Source organism: Bombyx mandarina, chromosome 25, assembly GCF_030267445.1.
Source record: "Bombyx mandarina strain Sakado chromosome 25, ASM3026744v2".
Classification (NCBI taxonomy): domain Eukaryota; kingdom Metazoa; phylum Arthropoda; class Insecta; order Lepidoptera; family Bombycidae; genus Bombyx; species Bombyx mandarina.
The window spans coordinates 892917-919608 of NC_143231.1; the positions used below are offsets into that span (position 1 = coordinate 892917).

Sequence of the window (26692 nt, forward strand, 5' to 3'; positions counted from 1 at the left end):
ATTAAGAAGTGCTCTATCAAGGTTTAATCTTGTTTCCGAACGAAATAGTGTGTTCTTAGTGCTATCCTGCTTTGTTTGTCAGCTTTCTCTCTCTACTTAAAATGGCACCTGCGTCGATTTGCTTGTGTTGAATACGTGACAAATAAAACACAAAAAACATTTAATCACCATCAATAAAAATTAAGACGAGTGTTACATAATGGGAGTTCCAGCGTTCTTCCGCTGGCTCAGCCGAAAATATCCAAGTGTAATAGTGGAATGTGTTGAACAAAAGGTAAATAAAAAATAACCTAAAATTCGTTATTTACAGTTATTTTGAGGGTCTAGCAAAACAAATATACGTGGTGCCTGTATCGAAAATCACTATAAAATAAGTATTTTAACAAGAAAAACAATAATTACGCAATGTTGTCGGGCTGTTCTTCGCAAGTCGACCTCTAAAACTGCGCCTTTTTTTGTTTAGTTAAAATGCTCACCTTGTATTACAGTAATGGTATTGGTAACTTCCATATTGTGATTAAGCTCTAAAGAACCAAATGACGCGCATGACTAAAGTTCTGAAGATGGTTTCACAAGATTGTCAACATTTCCATTCCTATTATTCATTTCTCCAGTCTAAGAAAATTTCATCATTCAGAGTTTTAATTATTCACTCACCACCAATTGGATGCTATTTTACTTAAGACCTTAATCATTCAATGTAATTACAGATGTCTAGTACACATAAACATCTGTCTCGACCCCGCTGGTCACATGTTACAGCCAAGACTCAAAATGTTGTCCAGCTGTTGCCATTATTTGTTTCGTCTACTTGTCACGTATAAAGTGGTAGAAAATATATAATAAAATTGACGTTTCAGCCAACCGACGTAGATGGCCAGTTAGTATATGTAGATTCCTCCCTCCCTAATCCAAATGGAGTGGAGTTTGACAATTTATACCTGGACATGAATGGTATCATCCATCCATGCACCCATCCTGAGGATAAACCAGCACCAAAAGATGAGGATGAGATGATGGTTGCCATCTTTGAATGCATTGACAGACTTTTTCGTATTGTGAGGCCTAGGAAACTGTTGTATATGGCTATAGATGGAGTGGTATGTATTAATTTATAAAGTTACTAGCTGACCCGGCAAACGTTGTTTTGCCATATATGCGCCATCTATTGATTACTTACTCAACCCAGTCGAAAGGCATCGACATCTGTTAGAATCATTTGGAGTTAACAGATAATTGTGACTGTCAAATAATAACAGACAAATAATTAGCAATAAATTAAAATTGCGACTATAATTTGAGATTTAAACTATCCTATCTCTCAAGTTGGATCGAACTGCACATGGTGTGCGAATTTTATTATAATCGGTTAAGTGGTTTAGGAGTCCATTGAGGACAAACATTGTGACACGAGATTTATATATATTAAGATTATTAAATTATTAAATGTACATAAGCTGGTTAGAATGCATTACAAAATTATAGCATTTATAGTTGTTTATATAATTATGTATTTAAAAGGATGACTAATGAATCAAATCCCAGTCATTAATGCCTATTTGTGTTTCATTAGTAAAATAATTAGCTTTATTGGAACTTTGACTATATCTATAGATATTATGACCTAAATTCTAAGGATGAGTAAATAGAAATAAAATAAAAATTTGCAATCAAAATAATTTGAACCTTAATTCAAGGCTCCAAGAGCTAAAATGAACCAGCAACGTTCTCGACGTTTCCGTGCGTCCAAAGAAACCCAAGAGAAGATTGAGGAAGTAGCTCGCATCCGTAATGAGCTTCAGGCTAAAGGAGCATACTTACCACCAGAGAGGCCTAAGGAAGCTCACTTTGATTCTAATTGTATCACACCGGGGACACCGTTCATGGACAGACTGAGCAAGTGTCTGCATTATTACATACATGACAAGTAGGCATTCTTTACTTATGAAAGTTGCTGACTTCCGTCAAAGTTGCTGTCTTCCGTCAGCATATTTGCGTTTTTTATTTATTGCTTCAGGATAACAAGCTAGATCACTATATTGCCACACCACCTTTAAAATATGAGGTCTAAGACTAATTTTTATAATAATGAAAGTCCAAAGTTTGATCCCGAGGGACAGTCATGAAGGTGAAACACTTCACCATGCTGTCGGTGCACCTTGGGTGATTTTTGGCTCATTCAAGGTCAAATTAATGTTGTCGAACAAAATTTTTATTAATTTTAACATAGACATGCTCTGTCTACCGCCTAAAACACTAGAACTTTAGCCTATTTCAGACATACGCATTGATGAAAAGTACCGTTTAGACAAAAAATCTGCATTGTGATAGGAAGGCTCACAAAATGCTCTGCCACCTATGATGTTGGACAAAATGTGCTTGTGGAGAACTTGTCGTGTATAATTTCAAAATATTGTTAATTTTTTAGATTAAATAATGACCCCGGATGGAAGGGCATTAAGGTTATATTATCTGATGCAAATGTTCCTGGGGAAGGAGAACATAAGATTATGGACTACATTAGGAGACAAAGAGGTTAGTTATCGTTTATTAGTGGAGGTTTCTTTTGTATACAGGATTGAACAAGCTGTTCATTGGTTACTGGAGCCCAGACTAGCACACATTATTGCTTTGCAGCAGAAATGCGGTTATTGTACCTAATCATCAGGGCGCACAAGACAATTTAACCATCTGATTTTGAGTAAACTGTAATGTAATAAAGCTCAATTTTACAATACTATTGACATTATTACATAGTTAAATTGATATAACTTTATTTTTGAAACGGACTTCACAGCCCATTTGATATTGAGTGTGTTTGTTGAGTTATCTCACTGTAGATATCTGAACCTTAATGTTCTCACCAACTGTGAGACCCACTCGAAACCTCTATGGTATTGTGTAAAAGCTGTACCACTGATTGACCCAGAATAATTGTGAGTTATGTAGCAGAAATAAACCGAACATAAACACAAACCTGTAGGTGATTTAACTCATAACTATTTTGTTTGTTACAATGAAATGTGCATAGTGTATTTTGATGTTTCTATGCTGAAAATTTTCCTTGAATAAATCCAATGACATACTATCGATCAGACTAACTTTACAACCTAAGAAAAATCTATAATCCCTTCAACAGCGCAACCAGACCACGACCCAAACACTCAGCATGTTTTATGCGGTGCTGATGCCGATCTGATTATGCTGGGTCTGGCCACTCACGAGCCAAACTTCACTATCATCCGTGAGGAATTCAAGCCGAATAAACCGAGACCCTGTGATGTTTGTGGGCAACTTGGTTAGTAGAAAATCTTCTTTCTAGATCAATAATATATGTATGTAATATATAATATGTAATATACAGGGTGCTCCTAAAGAATATAATATCAATAGGTAATGTAAATCAATTTCCATTATTAAGCAAAGAAAGAATATAAGATTTTGGTAGATTTCATTACTCATTTATATTATATTAATGTGTACCTAACATTTGGATATGTTTGAAAATTGAGAAAGGTTTTGTTTGCTTCCTTTGCTTAACATTGGCATGAACTTAAGTGATTTTTTTTGGTTCAATATCAATTTTGTCTTCTTTACAAAAAGTGTCAAAAGAGTAATGTGATATTTTTATATAATATCATTAACTAGTAGTGAAAATATTAATGTTAACTTTAAATATCTCATTAAAACAGGTCACGAAATGAAGGAATGCACGGGAACGAACCCGGACGCGTCAGTCGTTCGTTCCGATCCGGCGTTCGGGAACCAGGACAACTTTATATTCGTCCGGCTCAGCGTGCTCCGGGAGTATTTGGAGAGAGAGCTGCAGGTGGGACACATGGGCCTAAGGAGATGTAGACTGTAGATATATTCCAGATTTCTTTTTTACCACATAGGGAGTATGGAGGCTCTGAAATACAGTGTTTCCTGAGAGCTATGGCATGATGCACTTGTACTTGTTGTATACCACACAGGTGATGTACCACATTTATTAATGGGTAATACAAAATAAAAGCTATTTTCATATATACTAAATTGCCTCTGAAGTCAGATGAGCATACTGCTCACCCAATGGTGGTTGCGTCAATGCTCATGAATATGAGCAAGGGCACAGCTGGTACCAAATGCTCATGGTTATTTTATAACTTTGTTAGAAGTACAACATGTCATAACTCTCATAATATTTTCTCAACTGAAACAACAAAAGTGGTATCAAATTTTAATGTAATGTAGTACTTTTGTGTGAGTCCAGATTTCTTAATGCAACCCTTGAGAATGATTTCTGTATGATAAATATCTGCGAAGATGCCGAACCTTCCGTTTCCGTACGACTTCGAGCGCGCCCTGGACGACTGGGTGTTCATGTGCTTCTTCGTGGGGAACGACTTCCTGCCGCACCTGCCCAGCCTCGAGATCCGCGAGGGGGCCGTGGACAGGCTGGTCAACTTGTACAAGAAATGCGTTTACAAGACCAAGGTTCGTGCGTTCTGCGTCACCAACTTATATCAGTACAGTGTAGATCATGCGGGGAGATGGCAGTGGGAGCCGTAGTACAGTAGATACAACTGATGACATACATCCGTCCCTAAACCGCATACTGGGACAGACAAGGTTCTGGCCCACTTGGACACATGTCATAACACATGAACACATGATTGTCAAACTTTAGTTATTTAAGATAAGGTTCAAATTGCATTAACTTTGCAAATTGCATTGCATTAATCTTGGCTTCCTCTGAATCAGAACTTCTGTCTCCCTTTGTTCGTTGACAGTTTTTTTTCCTACCTATGCTGATAGTCTTGAGAGGCTATTAGCTTCACCATAACGTGTGTAGGTGAGCTCACGGGGCACGGTTTGGAATTGCTAGGGCAAGAGCAGTGCTTCGTAGAATCTACCACCGGATCGGAAACGCGACCCACTGAGAAGATCCGGCGAGAAACTCAGTGGGCTGTGTCTATGGGTTAATTCGCTCGGCGAGCCCTTCGTCGCAAGCGGCGGGTTGACGAGGACGGTGATTGAGGTTGACAGAAATAAGCAAGACTTGTATAGGCTATGACCTCATCCAATCAGTACTAATAACTCATAAACTTTGTTACTGCTCAGGGCTGGATAACCGATTCAGGAGATGTGGAGCTGGACCGCGTGCAAGTCATAATGACGGAGCTGGGTCACGTGGAGGACGAGATCTTCAAGCGAAGGCATCAGAACGAGCTGAGTTTCAGAGCGAGAGACAAGGCCAAGAAGAAACAACAGCGGGTCAACTTCGAGCTGCTGGAGAACACGCAGTTTGCGCCGGAGGTAGGGGATGGTAACGTTAGGAATGGCGGTCACGTGTGACGCCACTGCTATGGCCGCTCCATTGTCTTTCTGTGATCATAGAATCTTCACTGTCAAGTAGTTATTATCTTAGAGCTCCCGTGATCAGTATTACCATCATTGCTATCTCTGCCTCGGATCACATGGTCTAAAATGACCCTAATGTTTTGATCTTGCCAAAGGACACGCCTTTCATGCGCCGGAGCAGAGTTCTTTCATAAAGTGCACAAGGGTGGAAAAATTAAACAAAGCCACTAGATGTGGCTTTTTGGGTCCATCTGAAAAGTCAATTGGAAATCTCAGTAAATAACCACTGTTTTACTGTTAATTTTCTTCCAATTGATTAAAATGTTATAGTTATCAACTCTATTTTGCTTTAAATATGATAATTACATGTAACAGAATATCTATTTTAATACCTGAACCTTTTTATAAATTTGAGACTGATAACAATGGCATTGGAAAAAGCTAATTAATTACCATATGTAAACAATGGGATATAATTATAATATCATAGTAAATATAATTTAGTAAATGCAAATATACTGGTACTCTTGCACTGCATGCAAATGTAATACTTCAGTGTGTTGAACAAATGAACCTAATGTCAATAAACATAAAGTTGATTTAGCTTCGAGTTCACATGACGGTGTCTGCTGGCAGGCGGTGGGGCGGGGCGCGGCGCCGCTGCGGGACGCGCGCCGGGCCGCCGCCGACCTGCGCGTCGCCGGGATGCACGCCGCCGCACAGGTACCCACCCCCCCAACCCCACCACGCATCGAATACCCATTCTATTTTTATTACAAAGAGTGTTCAAACCCTGCTCATCTGCACAGTCACAAATCAAATCAAATAAAAAAAAACCTATTCAACATAAATACATACATACAAAGTACATACTTGTTGAACGTCAAAAATAACTACCGCCAATTCACAGAAACTAGCCTCCGTCCTGAGAAGAACTGGCAAGAGACTCAGCGGGCATGTCTTTTTTTAAATACTAGATAAAAAAATATATATATTCATTTTTACAATGAGTATTATAACATAAACACAAGTGTTAAAGATTCCCCGTACGGAGATACAGACTGGATGAAAGACCGGAGCATTCGCGTCAAGCGATGCGGCTGTGCCGGGGCTCGAACCCGGCATGCAGACACTAATTTTTCTAATGAAATACGTACTTTACAAATGTTCACGAAACATGTTAGTACTGGTGGTAGGATCTCTTGTGAGTCCGCATGGGTAGATACCAATGCGTTTCGGATTGAAGGGTGGGGCAGTCATTGTAACTATACTGAGACCTTAGAACTTACTCAAGGTGTGTGACGCATTTACGTTGTAGATGTCTATGGGTTCCAGTAACCACTTAACACCAGGTGGGCTGTGAACTCGTCCACCCATCTAAGCAAAAAAAAAACACCGATATGTCTAGGGGCTCCTGTGTTTGTCTCATCAAATAGCCGACAATTACGTCCTGACCCAAATATAAATTAATAAATTAAAACTTAATATCAAACGAATGGGGAGCTCGTCTGCCCTGGCTACTCCAAAAAATAAGGATTGCTTTGCTACTGTAGGGACCACAAATGTCCCCCTAGCAATTAATAATTATATGTATGTGTTAGCGATAATTATATTGCAGTGATGCTACGTCAGTTTCAGGATTGTTGGTGAGGTTGTAATCCCAATATACGTTAGTCACTTAACTGAACACGTGTCTTATTAATCCTTGCCCGATATAGAGACTCAACACTACCATGTGCGGAACTTTGAAATAACCTCAATGTTCGTAGTTCACTTAAAGTTGTTATTGAACAGAAGGAGGGCGAAAGTCGCGGCAGGAAGCGGTCGGCGGCGGCGGCGGGGCTGGACGAGGAGGAGGAGGAGGACGAGGACAAGCACGACGAGGTCCGGCTCTGGGAGGAGGGCTTCAAGGAGAGATACTATGAGAGCAAGTTTGAAGTCACCCGGAACAACCTGGAGTTCAGGTTGTTCATAATGTTCTAGCGTTTCAGTTTGGTTTTTAATTCTGGCAGTGACCTATTGGGAACCTTAATTGACAAACGTGTGTCAGTCTCACAGAATTAAAGTTCTTTTCTGTTTTGTATATTCAGATGTTTCAAAACTAAATTATATATGAATTTCGCCACAAAGGCCTTTTTTATTGATTAGATGGGTGGACGAGCTCACAGCCCACCTGGTATTAAGTGGTTACTGGGGCCTATAGACATCCACAATGTAAATGCGCCGCCCACCTTAAGATATAAGTTCTAAGGTCTCAAGTATAGTTACAACGGCTGCCCCACCCTTCAAGCCGAAACGCATTACTGCTTCACGGCAGAAATAGGCGGGGTGGTGGTACCTACCCGCGCGGACTCACAAGAGGTCCTACCACCAATAATAAAAGGCTGTGATAAGACAAATCAGAGGAACAGTCCAGTGCCGGGTCCGCCAGGGCCGCACTGCCCCCGGCCCCCCACTGTCCCCCCAACAAGGCAGTCGTCCCCAGTATTATGTGTGGCAGCAAGTGTGACTTTGAGATCGACCTCTTCCCTGGGCAGGTACCGCGTGGCGCTGCAGTACGTGCGGGGCCTGTGCTGGGTGCTCCGGTACTACTACCAGGGCTGCGCGAGCTGGAAGTGGTACTTCCCGTACCACTACGCGCCCTTCGCGTCCGACTTCGTCAACATATGCGGCCTGTCCACACAGTTCGAGAAGGGAACTCAACCGGTATCCAATTGCTTATTTATCGCGTCGAAGGGTGTACTAGCTCACGGCCCACCCGCTGTTAAGTCAAGAGACCGTAACCCACTGTCATCAACAACCTGAATACCGCCACCCACCTTGAGACATTTGTAATGTAACGGCCTTCGATCAATAATACTACTAGATTCGCGATTAGCGCTTCAAAAACGGCCCGAAAAATAAGACCACAAATAAATTTGTGGTCTTATTTCAAATTAGTATGGTCCAATCATAGCCAACACTAAGACGTCAAAACGCTGCAATGCGCGTTCAAAAACTGAGTAAAAAACCACCGTAACACCAAGGTTTTGGAAGGAATATCTTTTTTTGGTAAATTTATATTATTAAGTGTTTTTCATAAAATAATAAACACAATTATATTGTAAATAAAACAGAATTTACGAATATTGTAATTGTTTGGCCAATGTTTGCAACAAGGCACCAACTATTGTAACAAACATCACCTATTCTTGGACAGGGAATGCATAGAGTAGTTTTGTTATTATATAATGTTATTTTTGTTTGTAGATTTCCTAGTAGCCCCTTGTCGCTGTGCACAATGGATATATATTGTCGCGAAAGAAAGAGAAGAAATATAGAACCCTTATAAAAATTCTAGAATTGTTCAATGGTGGTGGCAAATCAATGCAAAAAAGTATTAAAAAAACTTTATATGTATGTGTAAATATTTTAAGCGTATATGCTGAAAAGGATTTGTTTTCTGGGGGAAACGAACACAGCCATAAAATAAGCCTAAATTAAACTGATTATAGAAAAATTCATTGATATAAGATTACATTATATTTGTAAAAAAGAAACCGCTCATATAAAAATGACTTCTAAAAGACAGCTTTATAACAAACTGAATCTGTTTAAAGGTAATTAAACCTACATTATTGTTTTAATTACTTCTGTATAAAGAATACGTGGAAAACATGTTTCGTGTTTCCTTTCATATTTTTTTTACTTTATTCAATTTTATTTTTTATCACCTATTTGTTGTAATAGCGGCAATGTAAAATATTATCTACTACTTTTTTCAATCGGTCAAAAATAGTTGCGACCATACAAAACAAACCTAAAACAAATATGTATATTCTGCAACTCTATGTCTTTCAATACTTACTGTGTTCTGAGCATTGAAATGTAATACCAAGAACTACATCTAGTTCCACAATACAATAAGCACGAAATTTTAAACAAATATTTTTAACCTTTTATATTAGGCTTTAAGTATCATTTTAGAATAAATATTTTTGTACTGATGACTTTTTATGTTCAAGTGACATTTTAAATTTATTCCATAATATTCTTTTTCTGACGAAAGGACCTAAATACATATATTTTGCAATGGTAATTAAACTTTATGTTTAAGTTTTAAGGTTTATAATAAACTGAAGTCGTTAACATTATTAAACTTTTTTCTAAGAAATGAAGATGTTTTCGTGTCTGCAAACGTGGCCACTGGAGCGTCTTATTTTTGTTCCTGATCCTTAATCTAGTACTATTATTGATCGAAGGTAACGGCTGTCATAATCGTGTGATGTGTACCTGCGAGCCTAGGTTACGCTCTATCCGTTAATTATAACCACAAATCATTTTTTCTACACGATGTTTTTTTTTCTTTGTGGAAGTCATTCGTGAACATATGTTAAGTACATATTTCAATGGAGAAAACGTTATATGTATAGTATCAACGAGTTGTAGACATCATTCAAACAACTTTTGCAGTTTAATCTAGTATTTTTTGTTTGTTTAAATATTTAAAAAAACGAGTTCTAATTGTAGAAGTAGTTTTATTTGTAATGTGTATATTATAATAATTATGTAAGAAAGGTGATGGCGAAGTTCTTCACTTGGTTCCCCTTTTGTGCAGTTCCGTCCGCTGGAGCAGCTGATGGGAGTGTTCCCGGCCGCCAGCGCGCAGCACGTGCCGCGACCCTGGGCGCGCCTCATGAGTGACCCGGTCAGTACCCGCACGTGCCGCCCACACACACACACACACACACCGAGTGCAACCACTGACCAACGCTGTCTGTTCCTCAGTTCTCTCCCATCATCGACTTCTATCCGACGGACTTCAAGATCGACCTGAACGGCAAGAAGTTCGCGTGGCAGGGCGTCGCCCTCCTGCCCTTCGTCGACGAAAACAGACTCTTCAAAGCCCTGGAGCCCTACTATAAAGAGCTGACGCAAGCTGAAAGTGAGTGATCTGTGACCCTCTATCGCGAGCCAGTTCAATGTTAATTAAACACACATCTATGTTTAATGGTGTCTCTATACCGGACCCGACAAATATCCATAGGCTTGAGAACCTATTTTCAATACGCTTTTATTAACTTCAGACGTATGTATGTTTGTAACGGAATCTTTGAACATGATTTTGACCCCCTTCAAAACGTCGGATTAACTAAAAATTTGGTATACTTATTAAGGACCGATGACAATTCAATATTAAAAAATATTGAAAAAAATTGAAATTAAAAAAAATTATAATTAAAATAAATAATAATATAAAAAAACTAATAAAATGAGCTTTTATAGAAAATCTAACTAAAAAATAGAAAATAAATTTTAGTAAATTTGAATTAAAAATAATGTAAGAAAGAAAAAATGATTTTATTGTAAAAAAGCGTAAAAATAACCCTTCTACTCATATCTGTTCATAAAATATAACTACTGATCCCATGCACGCCACGCTTTTTTACAATAAAATCACCTTTTCTTACACTATTTTTAATTCAAATTTATTAAAATTTATTTTCAATTTTTTAGTTGGATTTTCTATAAAAGTGTATTTTGTTAGTTTTTTTAAACTATTATTTATTATCATTTCTCAAATTTATAAAACTAAATGACAATTGTGATCTTTAACTCTATAGTAATAAGTATAACTATTCCCAGTACAACGGAACATACGAGGCCACGACCGACTCTACGTGTCGACCGGGAATCAAAGCTACGAATACATCCTGGGGCTGTACGAGGAAGCTCAGCAGGACCTCCGGAAGCTCATCGAGGACAAACAGAAGTACCCCTACCAGTCGGAGGGGGTGAGGGGGAACGTGATGCTGAGCGCTGACAACGTGCTCATCGGGGGGTCAGTGTCATTCATTTGCGATTGATGGTGTCCAATACTGAGATAAAAAGATTTTTTTTATATCTTATATGGTTGGACGAGCTCACAGCCCATCTGGTGTTAAGTGGTTACTAGAGGCCATAGACATTTACAACGTAAATGTGCCACACATCTTGAGATACACTTTCAGTATAGTTACAACAGCCCGTCCTCCAAACCGAAATGCATTACTGCTTCTCGGCAGAAATAGGCGGGGCGGTGGTACCCACCCGCGCGGACTCACAAGAGGTCCTACCACCAGTAACAGTTATGTACTAACATTACTGTCAATTGTTTCTAATTGGAGTGGACCGGCGTGCGAGTGCAATGAGACCTCCCGAAGCTGCCTTGAGTCGTGAAGTAGAAGTATAAACTAAAGCTCTCATCCGTGGGAGGCTACAATCTGTTTGGATAATATTTACGAACAAAGAGTTAAAGAGAGAAAACAAGACATCGTGCGAGCGAGACAGCGCGATGTTCCCAGCTCACACGAACTGTTCCTTGTCCAAATTAAATTGCGTACGTGACGTCCCCGCAGACAGCTGCCGTCCCCGGTGGTGGGGCTGGCGCCGGTGCTGGGTAACCGCGTGGTGGTGGTGCGGTTCGAGGACCCGCAGTACCCGGACGAGTTCGTGTTCCCGGCGCGGCGGCTGCAGCGCGCCACGGCGCCGCCCCGGGTGCTCAAGCCCGGAGCCCTCGACCAGAGGGAGCACCGGAACTGGAGACCGCAGATAGGTAATCTTAATTGAACTTCACTCCTTATGAGTCGAGCAAGCGTTGTGCTCATTCAAATAAAGTAGGTAATGCTTTTTATCACCAGACACATAAACTTTAAATATATTTTATCATCATCAATTGTCACGCGCCATCTAGTGTCTAATTCAGTAAAATAATCTATTTGACGTTTATCAATTTTTAAACTACTGTACTAACTCAATTGTATCAAAATTTGTCACAGATGACAGTAACTTAATACATTACATGAACAATAATTTTAGTTATTTTTTAACTAGTTTAGGGATATTAGGGATTAAGCAGCATATTTCAAAATTTAAATACTTTTTTACATATTGATATTATATACCTGTCACAGCACATTTTCTATTCATGATTTACGTAATATATACGAAAATTTGTACATGTTTTCATTATTATTAGGAACTAGCTTTTGCCCACGACTTCGTCCGCGTGGAATAGTTCACAAATAAATATGCAAAATTAAATGTATATTTTTCAATATTTCTGAGAGATTTTCTTAATATTTGTTTCCGTAAGAACCTTGTACTTACAGAGTATTAGAAAACTACAAAAAAAATAATAAGCCAAATCGGTCAAGCCGTTTTCATGTTATGTCGTGACAACGGAAAACGGGTTTCATTTTTATATATATAGATTTGTATCTATACCCCTATGAAAATTGTATAATCAATGACAATCTCACTTAGACAGATACCTACTGTACATTGACATTTCAATTATTGCCCAAAGTTTTATTGACGCTTGTAGCACTGTGACGGATACAGCTCGCGTGACGTCATTTGTTATTAGAATTTAGCGAATTGAAATAATCATCCCAAGTGCGGTCGACAGGGATGGTGCGCTCCAACACCGTGGCCAGTCTGGAGTCGGCCGGGCGCAGGATGCTGGGACACCATCTGCCGAGGGAGAGGGCGTACGCCTCGGTGCCGCCCCCGCACAACCCGCAGCGAGGTAAGCCGCTCAGAGTACACAACTCTTAGTGCGAGTGCTTGGAAAGACGTCCGGTGCATTCGAATCCCGCAGGCGGGTACCAATTTTTCTACAGAAATACGTACTTAACAAATGTTCACGATTGACTTCCACGGTGAATGAATAACATCGTGTAATAAAAATAAAAACCGCAAAATTATAATTTGCGTTACTGGTGGTAAGACCTCTTGCGAGTCCGCGCGGGTAGGTACCACCGCCCTGCCTATTTCTGCCGTGAAGCAGTAATGCGTTTCGGTTTGAAGGGTGGGGCAGCCGTTGTAACTATACTAAGACTTTAGAACTTATATCTCAAGGTGGGTGGCGACATTTATGTTGTAAATGTCTATGGGCTCCGGTGACCATTTAACAACCAGGTGGGCTGTGAGGTCGTCCACCCAACTAAGCAATAAAAAAAAGCTGTTCCGCCAGGAGAGGATTCTGTAATAGTACCTCCGAGGTACGACCGGTGGATGTGTTATACAACTAACACATTGGAGCGTGTCCCGGTGTGGCGTGGTCAGGACCATTGTTCAAGATCGCCCAGCTGCATTTGTCTAATAAAACGTGTACTAAATTCATGTTTACGAATATCTTACTCGATGATGGAATAACCTCGTCGTATAAAGATCCAACCCGTAATAATCATAAAACATAATTACTGGCAGTAGGGGGCGTTAGCTGTCACGCGTTACGGATTGAACGGCGGGACAACCAATATGCAATGTAATTGAGTCATCGGCCTCATGTCTCAAGGTGGGTGACAACCTCTACTGCGTGATATCTATGAGCTCTAGTAACCATTTCACAACTAGGATCGATCACGCAACAATTGATAACAAAATATAGTCCTCCAATTCTTCCACTCCATGAAAAAACACTCCATAACACTCGACACGAATACATTAAAAGCTATTTTTGGTACAAAATTAGATCTCACGTCACGGTTCTGAAGTCGTCATATATTCGAATCCCTGAAGCTAAAAAGCCAACAATAATCAAGCAATCAAGCTTACAAAAGCTGTAATATCGCGCTCGGGAAGCACGAACGTCGCCCGTTGCATTGTTTCGTAACTAGGGCTGGCATTAATTGGAGTTGTGCTCGAGTGGCTCAATTAACTCGACCGTGCTGGGGGACAGCCCTAAGTCACGTCACGATTGTTATTTAATTGGGTTTTTTTGTTGTTTTTGTCTATATTTAATTTTGACATACAGCCTACGACTGAAACGTGATGGTTAGCAGGAATTTTATAGACATTCCCGCCAACCATCCCGAGAGGTGAAAAGCTAAGTACGGCCTATCCTGTCTCTTTGATCTAAACATATCATTACTTTGCGATATCTTAATGCTATATACACAAAGAAAAGCAGCATCTCTTTTCTACGCATAAATTTTATTTTTCTGCCCTACCCAAAAAGTTTGGGAATCTGTGTGCTTCATAATTATAATATTAAAAAAAAATGGCGTATAAACATCAACAATGTGACAATATCCGCCAAAAAGAGATGTCATTACGGAAAAAAGGAGATCACATGCAACGGTCGTTCCGAATGCCTTCCATTATTTGAAATTCAAAAATCGAAATTGGCCCATCCGTTTGTCTCGACCATTGACGTGTAATAGCGCGCGAATATAAACAGGAAGCGATTGAATAGGGACGAACTTGTTGGCGGAAACGCGATTGGCAAATGAATCAATAGGAAAGAAAGACGTTTTAGTTTAGTTAATTCAGTGTTTCTTTAGATGTGTTCTTTAGATCTGGAACTAAATCATGACGTAGAAAGCGCTAAGTGCGGGGAAATTTTACAAAACCGTTAATAAAACGCTTCTCTGGTCTTTAAAAAATGTATTTTTATCAAAGTTGAAGTCTTGGTAAATTTGAGCGATTTTACTGAGAATAATTCATAAAATTTGTTACAACTTGGGGTGGGTAAAAGGTCTAGTAACCTATGGTATTAAACGTATTATAAAGAAAATTATCGAACAATGTCGTTGTAAAGTAATACAGGTTTTCATTAAAACTATTTTTTAATTGCTCGTTTAGAGTTCGTTCGAAGGTTCGAGACTGAACCCGAACACGATATATTTCAATTATTTGGTCATGCAGCTAACGTGTACTGTGTTCGCGAATGCTCACGATTGACAGCCTGTTACTAACTGTCGTAAAGTAAAATGTATTCATCATCATCATTCATCATTATCCTGCCCTTCTCCCAGTCACCTGGGGTCGGCGCAACATATTTTCTCCTTCCATACCCTTCTATCATATACCATATCTTCGCACACTCCCCTCTTACCCATATCGTCTTTCACGCAATCCATCCATTTCTTCTTAGGTTTACCTCTTCCTCTATATCCTTCCACATTCATAGTTAACATTTTCTTACCAACCTCATTTTCATTTCGTCTCATCACATGTCCATACCATCCCAAACGTGCACTTCTCAGCTTCTCTGTCACAGATGCCACTTTCAGACTTCCTCTAACATATTCATTCCGTATTCTATCCATTCTCGTTACTCCACACATCCATCGCAACATCTCTGCTGTATGCAATCGCCTTTCATCCGCCACTTTAGTGGTCCAACAAGCTGATCCATACAAGACGGCAGTCCTTATTAAGGTCTTATATATATTCCCTTTTAGGGTAAAGTAAAATGTATTAATGTCGTTAAAAAATGTATGTAAATTTAAAAAAAATTGTAAGCCCATTACGGACATTTTTACCCACCGATAACTATAAACGTATAAGTTGGTATAGGTCGCTATACATATCGGTTTCCCGATATGTATAGGTGATCTCTAAAAATCGCCGACTATCGATGGAGCTGTTGTGATTCGAAAGAAAATGAACGAGTAAAAACACAGGATGTTAAATTTATTGATCTTTATTTAACAACAATTCAAATGAGCCCACAAAATAACTACACAAAAACATTAACCCCGGCAGCAACCCTACCGACGTCATTGTTCAACGCAGTGTCGCCAACTACGAAAATAATAATTATCGAGGGCTGCCAACACAATGGAGGGCGATATTTTTTTAAACCGGTCGACGGGCTCAAGTGCTTCCTATTCAGTCGGTAAAGATTACCCGCTACATTGTCGGAAGTTTTTTTTGTTTTTTTTTTTTTGTAATCGAACCAGGTGGCTCTGGAGGCGTGCTAATGCGTATTTTAAGGCTTTTAACATCTTTTCTAATCCGATCGAAATAGGCGGTATCCATCGAAATGCGGAAGTTACTTCTTTTTTTTTCTAATTTTGAAATAACATTTCTGCAGTGCCTATTGAGAATTGTTTGGGAGATTATGGTTTAATTATCTGTTGCGTTTTTATGTGAGTTCTTCCAAAGAGATGAAGTGCTTAAGGTGATGTTTGCTCACAATGCAGCTCAATTAAGACGCCTGTTATCAAAATATAATTATTGGTTTTAATTATTTCGCTATAATTGTTACACGTCGTCACGCCATCATTACGCCGCGTTAGTGACGTGAAAGTTATTTAGTCCATATCTATGTTCCGTAACCACAACTTATTGGTAAGCGTCGTGGCGTGCAACCTCTTTGATAGAACTTACGACCTGCAATGACTAGACATAGACTAAGATAGAGACTTGACAAGTGTGATTTGGGAGACTGGAAAAAACAAATGAACGAGGACAACCGCTCACACTGGCAGTGGGCATTTTTCAATGCCCTTTTTATCATGTTCGAATATTGCCCAATATCACTACATAGTATAAAACAAAGTCGCTTTCTCTGTCCCTATATCTGTCTGTCCCTATGTATGCTTAAATCTTTAAAACTACGCAACGGTTTTTGATGCGGTTTTTTTTAATATATAGTGATTGAAGAGGAAGGCTTATATGTATAATAACATCCATTAAATATTGGAGAAATACTGTTATTTTTGAGGTTTCTAATGTGTTTTCGAAGCGAAGCGAGGGCGAGTCGCTAGTATAAGTATAAAGTGAGTAAGTACCTATAGGATCCTTTCAGTGGGTCGCTTTTCCGATCCGGTGGTAGATTCTGCGAAGTGCTGCTCTTGCTAGGGTTACTGTTAGGAACGTTGTCAGGCGCCCCGTAAGCTCACCTACTTGGTAGAGTTAACATTGTTATTTATATTTTGACATTCAAGAAGTGTGTTATACTGACATCTAAGTTAAAATAAATGATTTTGAATTTGTTAGGGTTACGCTGAATTGGCCTCTCATGGCCGTCAGCTTAGGTAGGAGCTTTTTTTTTCCTATTACCCTCAGCTGGGGTGTAGCTTGGGCTTCCATTTACATCGGTCTTAGGCAGTCTGTTCTAGCTCCTCCCATGTCATTCCAAAGACTCCTAGCTCCTGCTCCACCGAACGACGCCAAGTTGTTCTCTCAGCTTAGGTAGGATAAAAAAAGTCACAGACGCTTCCGACTTCTCATTAATGTATCCTAAACCTTCATTCGTAATCTGCGACGCTGTGTCATCAGCATAATTCAAAAGTTCGCTTTCCTATAAAACAATTTTTAGTTACAAACTTTAACAACGTTCCGAGGACTACAAATGGAAAAAGAGCGTCATCTTCAAGCAGGTTAAGTAGCAAGATGAATACAGTTTGAGAATGTTCCAGATTTATAAACTTGGCCCGTATTTATGAAATAGGTTAGCCATAAATAGTGTGAGACCAAAAATAACTACAGTGAAATAAAATGGAGGAGTAAAAGGCTATTTGGTTTAAACGACTCTTTTGCAAGCTTACAGTTAGCCAGAGAACCATTTAAAGTTTAAAATTTGGAAAAAATATCATGAAGAAAAAAACTTGTTCAGCTGTTTGAACGTGGTAAACTTAATTGAAGTTCAAGTTAATAAAGACATCGAATTGTTGATGCTAATACCAATTAAAACGAACCTTAGTTACAAAGATTGTTAGTAAATATTTATATTTATATTAAATGTAAATGTAAAGATAAATTTTAATGTCTTGTGCTAAGCGTAATGTCGCTTAAACCAAATAACCTTACAGTCCTCGATATAATTATATCAAATACTCCGGACACAGAAATACTTAATTGTGTTATTTGTAATACAAATACTAAAATATTGAGAATATAAAATTAAAACTATAATAAATTCATGTGACAATATATTCAGTCACCTGTAAGCGGCTTGGCTCTACCCCTGGCATTGCTGAAGTCCATGGACGACGGTAACCACTCGCCATCAGGTGGGCCGTATACTCGTCTGCCTACAAGGGCAATTTAATATCTCTATTTAAATTAATAATTCAAACAATATTATGAAATTATGTCAGACTAAAGTATTCTCTTCGTTGAATGATAGGTGAGTGAACTTACCTAAGAAAAATCTTTTTAAAATTAAATATTTTTTTCTTTACGTTTATAATATCATCTATGCTGATCTAAGTTACCTTCTTTACCATTTTATTACAAAGTCGTGATTCTACCATTGCAGTACAACGAGCGACGGGATAGGAGACTCTGTCTACTCCTTGTCTCTACTCAACCCTTATTTTTGAGTGTCCTTCGTCCTTAAAGCTTTTCCTTGTAATTCCAGTCGATACGAAAATCTCATCAGAATATGAAACAAATGAATATGCAATTTCTCAAAAGGGCACATCTCTGAAAATATAAAATGTTCAGGAAATGAAAAAAAACTGATTATTTTTACTAAAGCAGTGTAAAATTTAAAATATTAACTTTCGAGATATATTTTAGTGTTAATTAGCAATTGAAAATTACTGGAATTATTATAAAATGGGTGTAGGTAAGCCTCAAAACTACATGCATATGAAAAAACGTATTTGGCAAAATATGCGATATGTGCCCTTTTCGAAATTGCATATTCAAAATTGCCTCCAATGAACACTAACTCAAAATTTTGAAATTTTCGTTTTTCACGCAAATCGCTTCACTATTTTAAAAGTACATATTACAAGTCATTATTGATGGGATTCGAAGCAAGAGTAAATCAGCTAGTTACACAAGAAAAAACATAAATATATCTGCAAAAATAAAAGATTTTATCAACTTTTTTCGTTTAAACGCTCCTCCTGTAAACCTACGAATTTGGAGTTAGCGTAGTGTTCATTGGAGGCATCGAAATATTAAAACGGTTTTCGGCGATGTCGTTCAAGCTCTCCGACATTGTAGCGGGCGTCTGCACCTAGCAATAATTAGAAGCCGAGCGGCGCACGTGCTCAAGTGCTCGAACCGTACAAGTCGCGAGGGGAGGGCTGTTCATCGTTTTTATTTAGGAGCCTCCCCTCCCGCGCCCCCGCCCCCCGTTTCCCGGTTCACCTGAAAATTCACGTTTAATCCTCTGTGGTGAATATTCACTTATTGGATTCCGCCACACCACAAAACCGTATCCGTAAATAAATGCCTCAACCTTAAGACATGAGTTCTAAGTATCAATTTCACCCTTTAAAGCGATACGCATTACTGCTTCACGGCTGTAAATAGGTAGGATGACGGTATTTACCTGTGCGAGCTCTTAACCCCTACCAACATTAGGAAGCTCCCTACCAACATTAGGAAACACCGGCATTTGGGCTTGAATGTTGAGCGTTTGACCTTATGCCTCAAGGTACTTCATAAATCCGTTAATCACTTAACACTAGGCGAGCTGGTGAGATTGTCCAAAGTTCTAATTTTCAAGATAATTCGACGTTTTATGATTGGGTGAAAACAACGTAAATTCCGTTATATACATCTTATATATATACATACATATTACATACATACTAGAGACCCGCCCTCGCTTCGCTTCGGAAACTGTAATTTATTATTGATTTCTCTACTGTTTAATGGATGTTATTATACTTATAAACCTTCCTCTTCAATCACTCTATCTATTAAAAAAAACCGCATCAATATCCGTTGCGTAGTTTTAAAGATTTAAGAATACATAGGGATAGTCGTCATTTGTAGTCGTCGTGGCCTAACGGATAAGACGTCCGGTGCATTCGTGTTGAAGCGATGCACCGGTGTTCGAATCCCGCAGGCGGGTACCAATTTTTCTAATGAAATACGTACTCAACAAATGTTCACGATTGACTTCCACGGTGAAGGAATAACATCGTGTAATAAAAATGAAACCCGCAAAATTATAATTTGCGTAATTACTGGTGGTAGGACCTCTTGTGAGTCCGCGCGGGTAGGTACCACCGCCCCGCCTATTTCTGCCGTGAAGCAGTAATGCGTTTCGGTTTGAAGGGTGGGGCAGCCGTTGACTATACTGATACCTTAGAACTATATCTCAAGGTGTGTGGCGCATTTACGTTGTAGATGTCTATGGGCTCCAGTAACCACTTAACATCAGGTGGGCTGTGAGCTCGTCCACACAGCTATGCAATAAAAAAAAAAAAAAATATATATAGGGACAGAGAAAGCGACTTTGTTTTATACTATGTAGTGATACAGAACAAATTATAGTGTTTTATTAAGTTAGGCCCAAATTATTTAAATAAATAAATAAATATTTACTAACAATCACGCCACGTTAACTGGTCCCGTGATAAGTTCGTAAAGAACTTGTGTTACAGGTACCAGATAACGGAAATAAATGTAAGATTTTTATTATACACATACATATATTTAATATACAACCATAACCCTTTAAAAGACATTTATATTTATCATACAAATATCTTCCCTTGGCGGGATTCGAACCCGCGACTCGCTTATGTAGTGACCATGTCACTTACCACTACACCAGACGGCCGTTTGATTGATTTGATTGATTAGTCGTCAAAACTTACGTTAATAATAAAAATAAAGTGCTCTAACCCTAGAAATCGGAACCATAACGTCGGATTTGAATTTTTGTAGCTTATACGAATACGATCATAGTTTTGGATTTTCTTGGGGTCCTTAAACCTAATATTTTTAATAAAGGAAATGTTGGCCCCTAAACTGTCGCCGCTCTTATTACACATTAGCTGACCCGGCAGACTTCGTATTGCCTCAATCGATAAATAAAAGACCTAAACTTTTGTATAAAATAAACTTAAAATAAACAAAAGGAATCCGTCCGACGGGGGACACATCAAAAGAAAAACAAAATTGTTTTTTTTATTTAATTCCGAGCATTTCCATATTTATCTACCTTTTAAACCTTCTCTGGACTTCCACAAATAATTCAAGACCAAAATTAGCCAAATCAGTCCAGCCATTCTCGAGTTTTAACGAGCCTAACGAACAGCAATTCATTTTTATATATTTAGATAGAGGATTAGAAAAAAAAAGGAACTTAAAATACTTTAATGTCTTTAATGTCAACGAGTATCCTTATGGATTGAAGAGCGCTGAAGAACGAAGTAAATAAAAATATATAGGTTAGTTGCACGCCGCTATGCATATAAATCCTTTAGACGTCATCTCTTTGGACAATAAGCGGCGTGCATACTAACCTGAGCGTTGAGTGTCGCGTCGCACAATTTTGGCGCCCAACGTGGGGCCACCTATTGCTCTTATTTGACAGTCTTTCATGACGTGAATGTCGCTCCCACCTCCACCATTGAACGCCTATTAAGGCAGCCTAGCTCGGGTTATAATTTTCGGTCTTTCAGTTCAAATGTTCTGGAGGTGTTCTCGGCGGTTATATTTTCGTTTTCGGCAGAATTTTTTTTGATTTAAACAGACGATTTTGGATTTTAAGAAAAAAATATGTTAATTTACTTGAAATTGGTTAGTTTTCTTTTCGTAAAGTACCCTGGTATCTTATTAAGAAGGTAAATACGTCATTAACAAGTCGCTAACTGTGAGCTCTCGTGAGTTTTTCAGTCGTCCCGCCGCAATGAAAATAATGTGAGGCGTGCATGATATTTTTGTATTAAAATCATGCTCATTGTTAATTGACAGCTGTGTTCCTGACATTCCTGTGTTCTATTAATTGATGAATGAAATAGCAATAGCATTTCTAAATATAAAGCACATATAATATGCATCTTGAAATATTGCGTAATATCTACGCTTTCTTCAATTTATAAAATTTATTTACCTTTATTTCGCTAATACTTCCATTAAAGAAATCAAAACATTGTAAGAAACTATAAAAATAATTCACATAACTCACATAATGTGCACAGTGTATTTTCGACACGCACCACCACCCTACCTATTTCTGCCGTGAAGCAGTAATGCGTTTCGGTTTGAAGGGTGGGGCAGCTCTCGTAACTAGAACGCTCTAGTAACCTTAGAAGTTATAGGTGGCGCATTTACGTTGTAGATGTCTATGGGCTCCAGTAGCCACTTAACACTCGAGGTGAGATGTGAGCTCGTCCACCCATCTAAGTAATAAAAAAAAATACGTAGACAGAGATATGCGCGATGCCACGAAGCCACATATAACTCATAAATAAACTGTATTTAATGATAGTACTTGGCGCTGCTGGTGTGCGCGAACAATGTCGGCTAATGGGCGCGAATCGTTTTGTACTCGACGAGAGTAATTACCGCGTAATCGTTCTCCCTCCGGCCACTTTGCGTTACATTGCGGCCTCATCGTTCGTAAGCAGCATTGGAATATAAAGATAATCGCATCCAAGGATTGCCCTAGCTAGGGTATTCTGCACTGTTAGCGCAGTAAGACCTCAAATGTCAAATATATTATTGCTTAGGTTAAGTGGTTATAGGAGTCCATAGACGTCTACAACGTAAATGCTGCTACCTACCTTGAGATATGAGTTCTAAGGTTTCAATTTTTACACTACAACGGCTGCCCCCACCCTTTAAATCGAAACGCATTACTGCTTCACGGCAGAAATAGGCAGGCTGGTGGTACCTATCCACGCGGACTCACAAGACCTACCACCAGTAATTACGCAAATTATAATTTCGCGGGTTTGATTTTTATTATGCGATATTATTCCTTCACCGTGGAAGTCAATCGTGAACACTTGTTAAGTACGTATTTCATTAGAAGAATTGGTACCCGCCTGCGGGATTCCAACACCGTTACATCGCTAGATACGAATGGATCGAACGTCTTATCCTTTAGGCCACGACGACTTTACAAAGTCAGTGCAGCCGAGAATTGAAAGGCATCTACATACATAAGGGTCACTAACAGCAACAATAATGCGTGAGGCATTGGCATGACGCATAATTTTTCACTGGTGGTAAGACCTCTTGAGAGTCCGCGCGGGTAGGTACCACCACCCTGCTTATTTCTGCCGTGAAGCAGTAATGCGTTTCGGTTCAAAGGGTGGGGCAGCCGTTGTAACTGTACCTGAGACCTTAGAACTTATGTCTCAAGGTGGGTGGCGCATTTACGTCGTAGATGTCTATGGGCTCCAGTAACCACTTAACACCAGGTGGGCTGTGAGCTCGTCTACCCATCTAAGCAATAAAAAAAAAGGCGACAAAAATAGGATTTGGTGGAAACTTATAACCCAGTTTCGCATTACTAAACCGATAAACGAACTAGAGCTTATAATTGAAGAGCACTAAGATGACACCTTCACAGTGGCAGTCATTTTTTTTTTATTGCCTTTGTAGGCAGACGATCATTCAGCCCACCTGATGGTGAGTGGTTACCGTCGCCAATGGACTTCAGCAATGCCAAGGGCAGAACCAAGCCGCTGGCTCCTGCTTTTTTAACTTACATTAACTAACTTAATTAGCTTTGCGTTGAAATATTTGGTTACATAGATACAGGCCGAGCTAGTAATGACGAGTTAAATATTTGTTGTTTGAGGTCTCGCTCTACTTTGTACACGCGACAAACTCGTAGCTTTGAGGTCGTTGAATATTAAACTTTTATCACCTTCAAAAACAAAAGAGAATCAAAGCTATTTTCTGTGTTATCAATTCGCATTGTTTTCTGCTAAACAAGTGGTAAGTCTACTACGAAGCCACAACGTTTCGAACGAAACCCGAGCATGATGCCGCAAAGCCTTTGAAACAAAACAGAACATTATATGTAATTTTACGATTTAACTTGATCGTGAAAATCGTAAAGCACCGTAATACTACTTACAAAGATTTTGATGACAATTGTACATAGTAGGATTATAAAATACAAGGACTTAACTTAAAGACTGCTGGATGCGCCCGGTAATTTTACACCGAATTATTCTTTGTGACTTATCGAATGGAATTCAAATCCGGCAGGTTTGTAATATTATTTGTGAGTAAATTAAATGTTTTTAACAACGACTTCAAGAAAAAAGAAAAAAAACGCAAAATATTATTTACATAATTAGCGTTTCCACGGTTCAATCCTTCTTGCCTATTGTCGCAAAGAATTCTTGTGTGGCTCTTTTAAGTCTATATTAGTTCTGTTGGCATTAACATGATGCCTGACGCACAGGAGTCTGTAAGCTATATTATCCTATAGCTATAGTACCCTATATGGTGTTAGTATTATATACGGAGTGCAAATTTTGCATTTATCCATTTAATTGAGTTAACTGAATTATTCTTTTACTTAATCGTTTCTTGACAGAGTGGTCATGATTGTTATGTAGCTTTAGAGGGAGTAGATTTGGCCAGTCTCCGGATGCCCCGCCGTCCTTTCCTTCCCAATACCATTTGCTGCACCAATTGAGTGAATATAAAAGAGAAAAAAAATCATTATTATTTTTTTGTCGTATTAATATTATGCTGTCAATATTTTCTATCTGATTATAGGATTTTTTTTAAATTATTAAAGAGTTACTTTTGACATATTTACGTCTGTGTTACATTTGATCGTTACAAAGCGAACGATTAAGAACTTGTTCCCTTTCGGCTCCCGGCTCGAGTGTTACCAGCGCGACTAAAGCCGTGTCAAAAAAATCCTGCGCCATTGCCGCTTAGGATTTAACATTTTATTGTATACAATTGACTAGGTCATTTTTTTCATACTGCAGCAACTTTAAAATTGATTGAATTTTAAGTATGATTGAAATAATAAAACTTGACATTGAAAGATGATATAACATTCTCAAAAACGATTATTTTATAATTATCTAATATTAATTATCTAACGCATGAAAGGTACGAAATATAAAATTAATACAAAATTTACAACATTTACGGACAGAAACAGGTCTGACCTAGCGTTTGTTAAGAAGGAGATCATCACCATTTCTAATATTTCAGATAATAATATATAACTGTCTGTCTTAATCAAAAACTGCGGACGACAGATCTCTAAAAAGACACGCTTGCTTAATTCTCTATTCTAAAAACACTAACAGTTTAAATTTGCCTTTCGACTTCCATCATCGTAACCTACATATTTGCTTTAAAGCTTGATGAATCTGATAGAGATTAAAGATTAGTTGAAAGTTGCCACGGCAAGTTTGTGAACATGTACGCACCACTGTTTCCACTGTTCCACCACTGTTTCGTGCTCTAAACTATGTCCATGGTTAAACCCTCTTTATAAATAGTCTTGATAAATAACATTGCTTTATCTTTGACACAGAACGCTCGCAGTCATTCGGACCGGCACGAGGCGGCTATGTACCACACAATCCTAACCAGGCATACCAGAACTACAATCGGTCCGGTAATTCAAGTCAACCGTACGGAAGCCAGAACCACTCCTACGGGAATCAGAACCAGTCTTACGGAAACCAGAACCATCCGAAGCAAGGCTACCACCAAAACAGAGGTCAAAATCAGGGCTACAACAGCTCCAACCAGGACTACGGTAACCAATATAGCAACAACCCTGGCTACAGTACAGATTATAACAATCAGGGCCAAGGCTACAACAGCTACAGAGGAGGTAGTAATTATAGCAGCCATCAGCAGAATAAGCAGGGGCAGGGAAGATGGCAGCAGAGAGGCGGTGGAGGGGCAGGAGGGAGTTGGCGGTAAAACTGCAAATTTGCACTCGTGACCAAACACAATCAAAGCCCGCCGCGTATCCAAAGGTTCGGTAGTGGGCGCGTGCCAAACTCTTCAATTTTCTTGAGAGACTTTTGTACGCAATATGACGTGCTCACGAGTGCTCATCAGCTGGGCGTTAACATTACATTGATAATGTTAACAACCGGAGTGGTCACACGTTAAAGTAAGCAAAAACTATTCAGGTTCAACGCGCCGTCTCTAATATAGAGTGATATAGATTCAGATGGGCAATCTGCTCATTGTAAAATATAAATAGTCGGATTGAGGGCTGAAGTTAAATACAGTAGAAACAAAAGCTAAAGGCACTGTATGTAATTTTTTTATCTAGAACGAGTCGAATGTGCTATGAAACAAGTCAATTCCATTTTTATTGATTTTGAAACAATTCACGAACTGTGTTTCACGGTTTTTTAGTATTATAAAGACCAATAATAATTATGTTATAAAAATTTAATATTTACATATTTTTTTTGTTTATTATGCATTGCTGTTAGAATGTGACAAACGAATTGAATTGTGACAGTGAGTTGTTTCCTGGTGTCTAAGATTCGATCGACCGAAATAGTGTTTCTGTTTAACGCAAGCGATGACTTTTGATTCTGGAAGCTTGCGGAAGGTTTTACACGTCCGGAATGAACACGTGTCCCAAGTATAGTGGACTTCTGGTTTTCTAGAAAGTGGTGTGGGTATGAGCCAGGAAGCAACACTTGGGAGCTGGGCCGTGGTTACTCATGATACCTTATTAGCAATAACTCAGACCTATCTTAGCTTACCAACCAGGTCAGAGCTAGTTCACAGGATGTGAGTTGTTCATTATTGAAAACACAGACTGATCGTTTTTCCAAAATATATATTTTCGTCATCACACCTAACTTAAGTCTTTAAGTTGGAAATGGCAATAATATAAACGTGATATATTTTGTCTGTGTGTTGATTA

The 26692-nt window shown here is 38.8% G+C and overlaps 1 protein-coding gene across 1 annotated transcript; it reads left to right on the plus strand.

Annotated features, from left to right (window-relative positions):
- On the plus strand, positions 1-26217 carry Rat1 (5'-3' exoribonuclease 2 Rat1). The gene is made up of 17 exons (XM_028181645.2): positions 1-274; positions 861-1100; positions 1698-1927; positions 2429-2535; positions 3140-3298; positions 3693-3829; positions 4306-4476; positions 5104-5298; positions 5980-6066; positions 7138-7307; positions 7881-8049; positions 9941-10030; positions 10111-10267; positions 10969-11164; positions 11721-11917; positions 12773-12892; positions 25325-26217. The coding sequence occupies exons 1-17, from the start codon at positions 200-202 to the stop codon at positions 25720-25722; spliced, it is 2898 nt and encodes a 965-aa protein (XP_028037446.2). The 5' UTR covers positions 1-199; the 3' UTR covers positions 25723-26217.
- The last annotated feature ends 475 nt before the right edge of the window (positions 26218-26692 follow it).

Coding starts and splice junctions, on each gene's coding strand:
- Rat1 (XM_028181645.2), top strand. CDS start 200: ATGGGAGTTCCAGCGTTCTTCCGCTGGCTCAGCCGAAAATATCCAAGT. Junction 6,067..7,137: donor GGATGCACGCCGCCGCACAG/GTACCCACCCCC, acceptor GTTATTGAACAG/AAGGAGGGCGAAAGTCGCGG. Junction 12,893..25,324: donor CCCGCACAACCCGCAGCGAG/GTAAGCCGCTCA, acceptor TCTTTGACACAG/AACGCTCGCAGTCATTCGGA.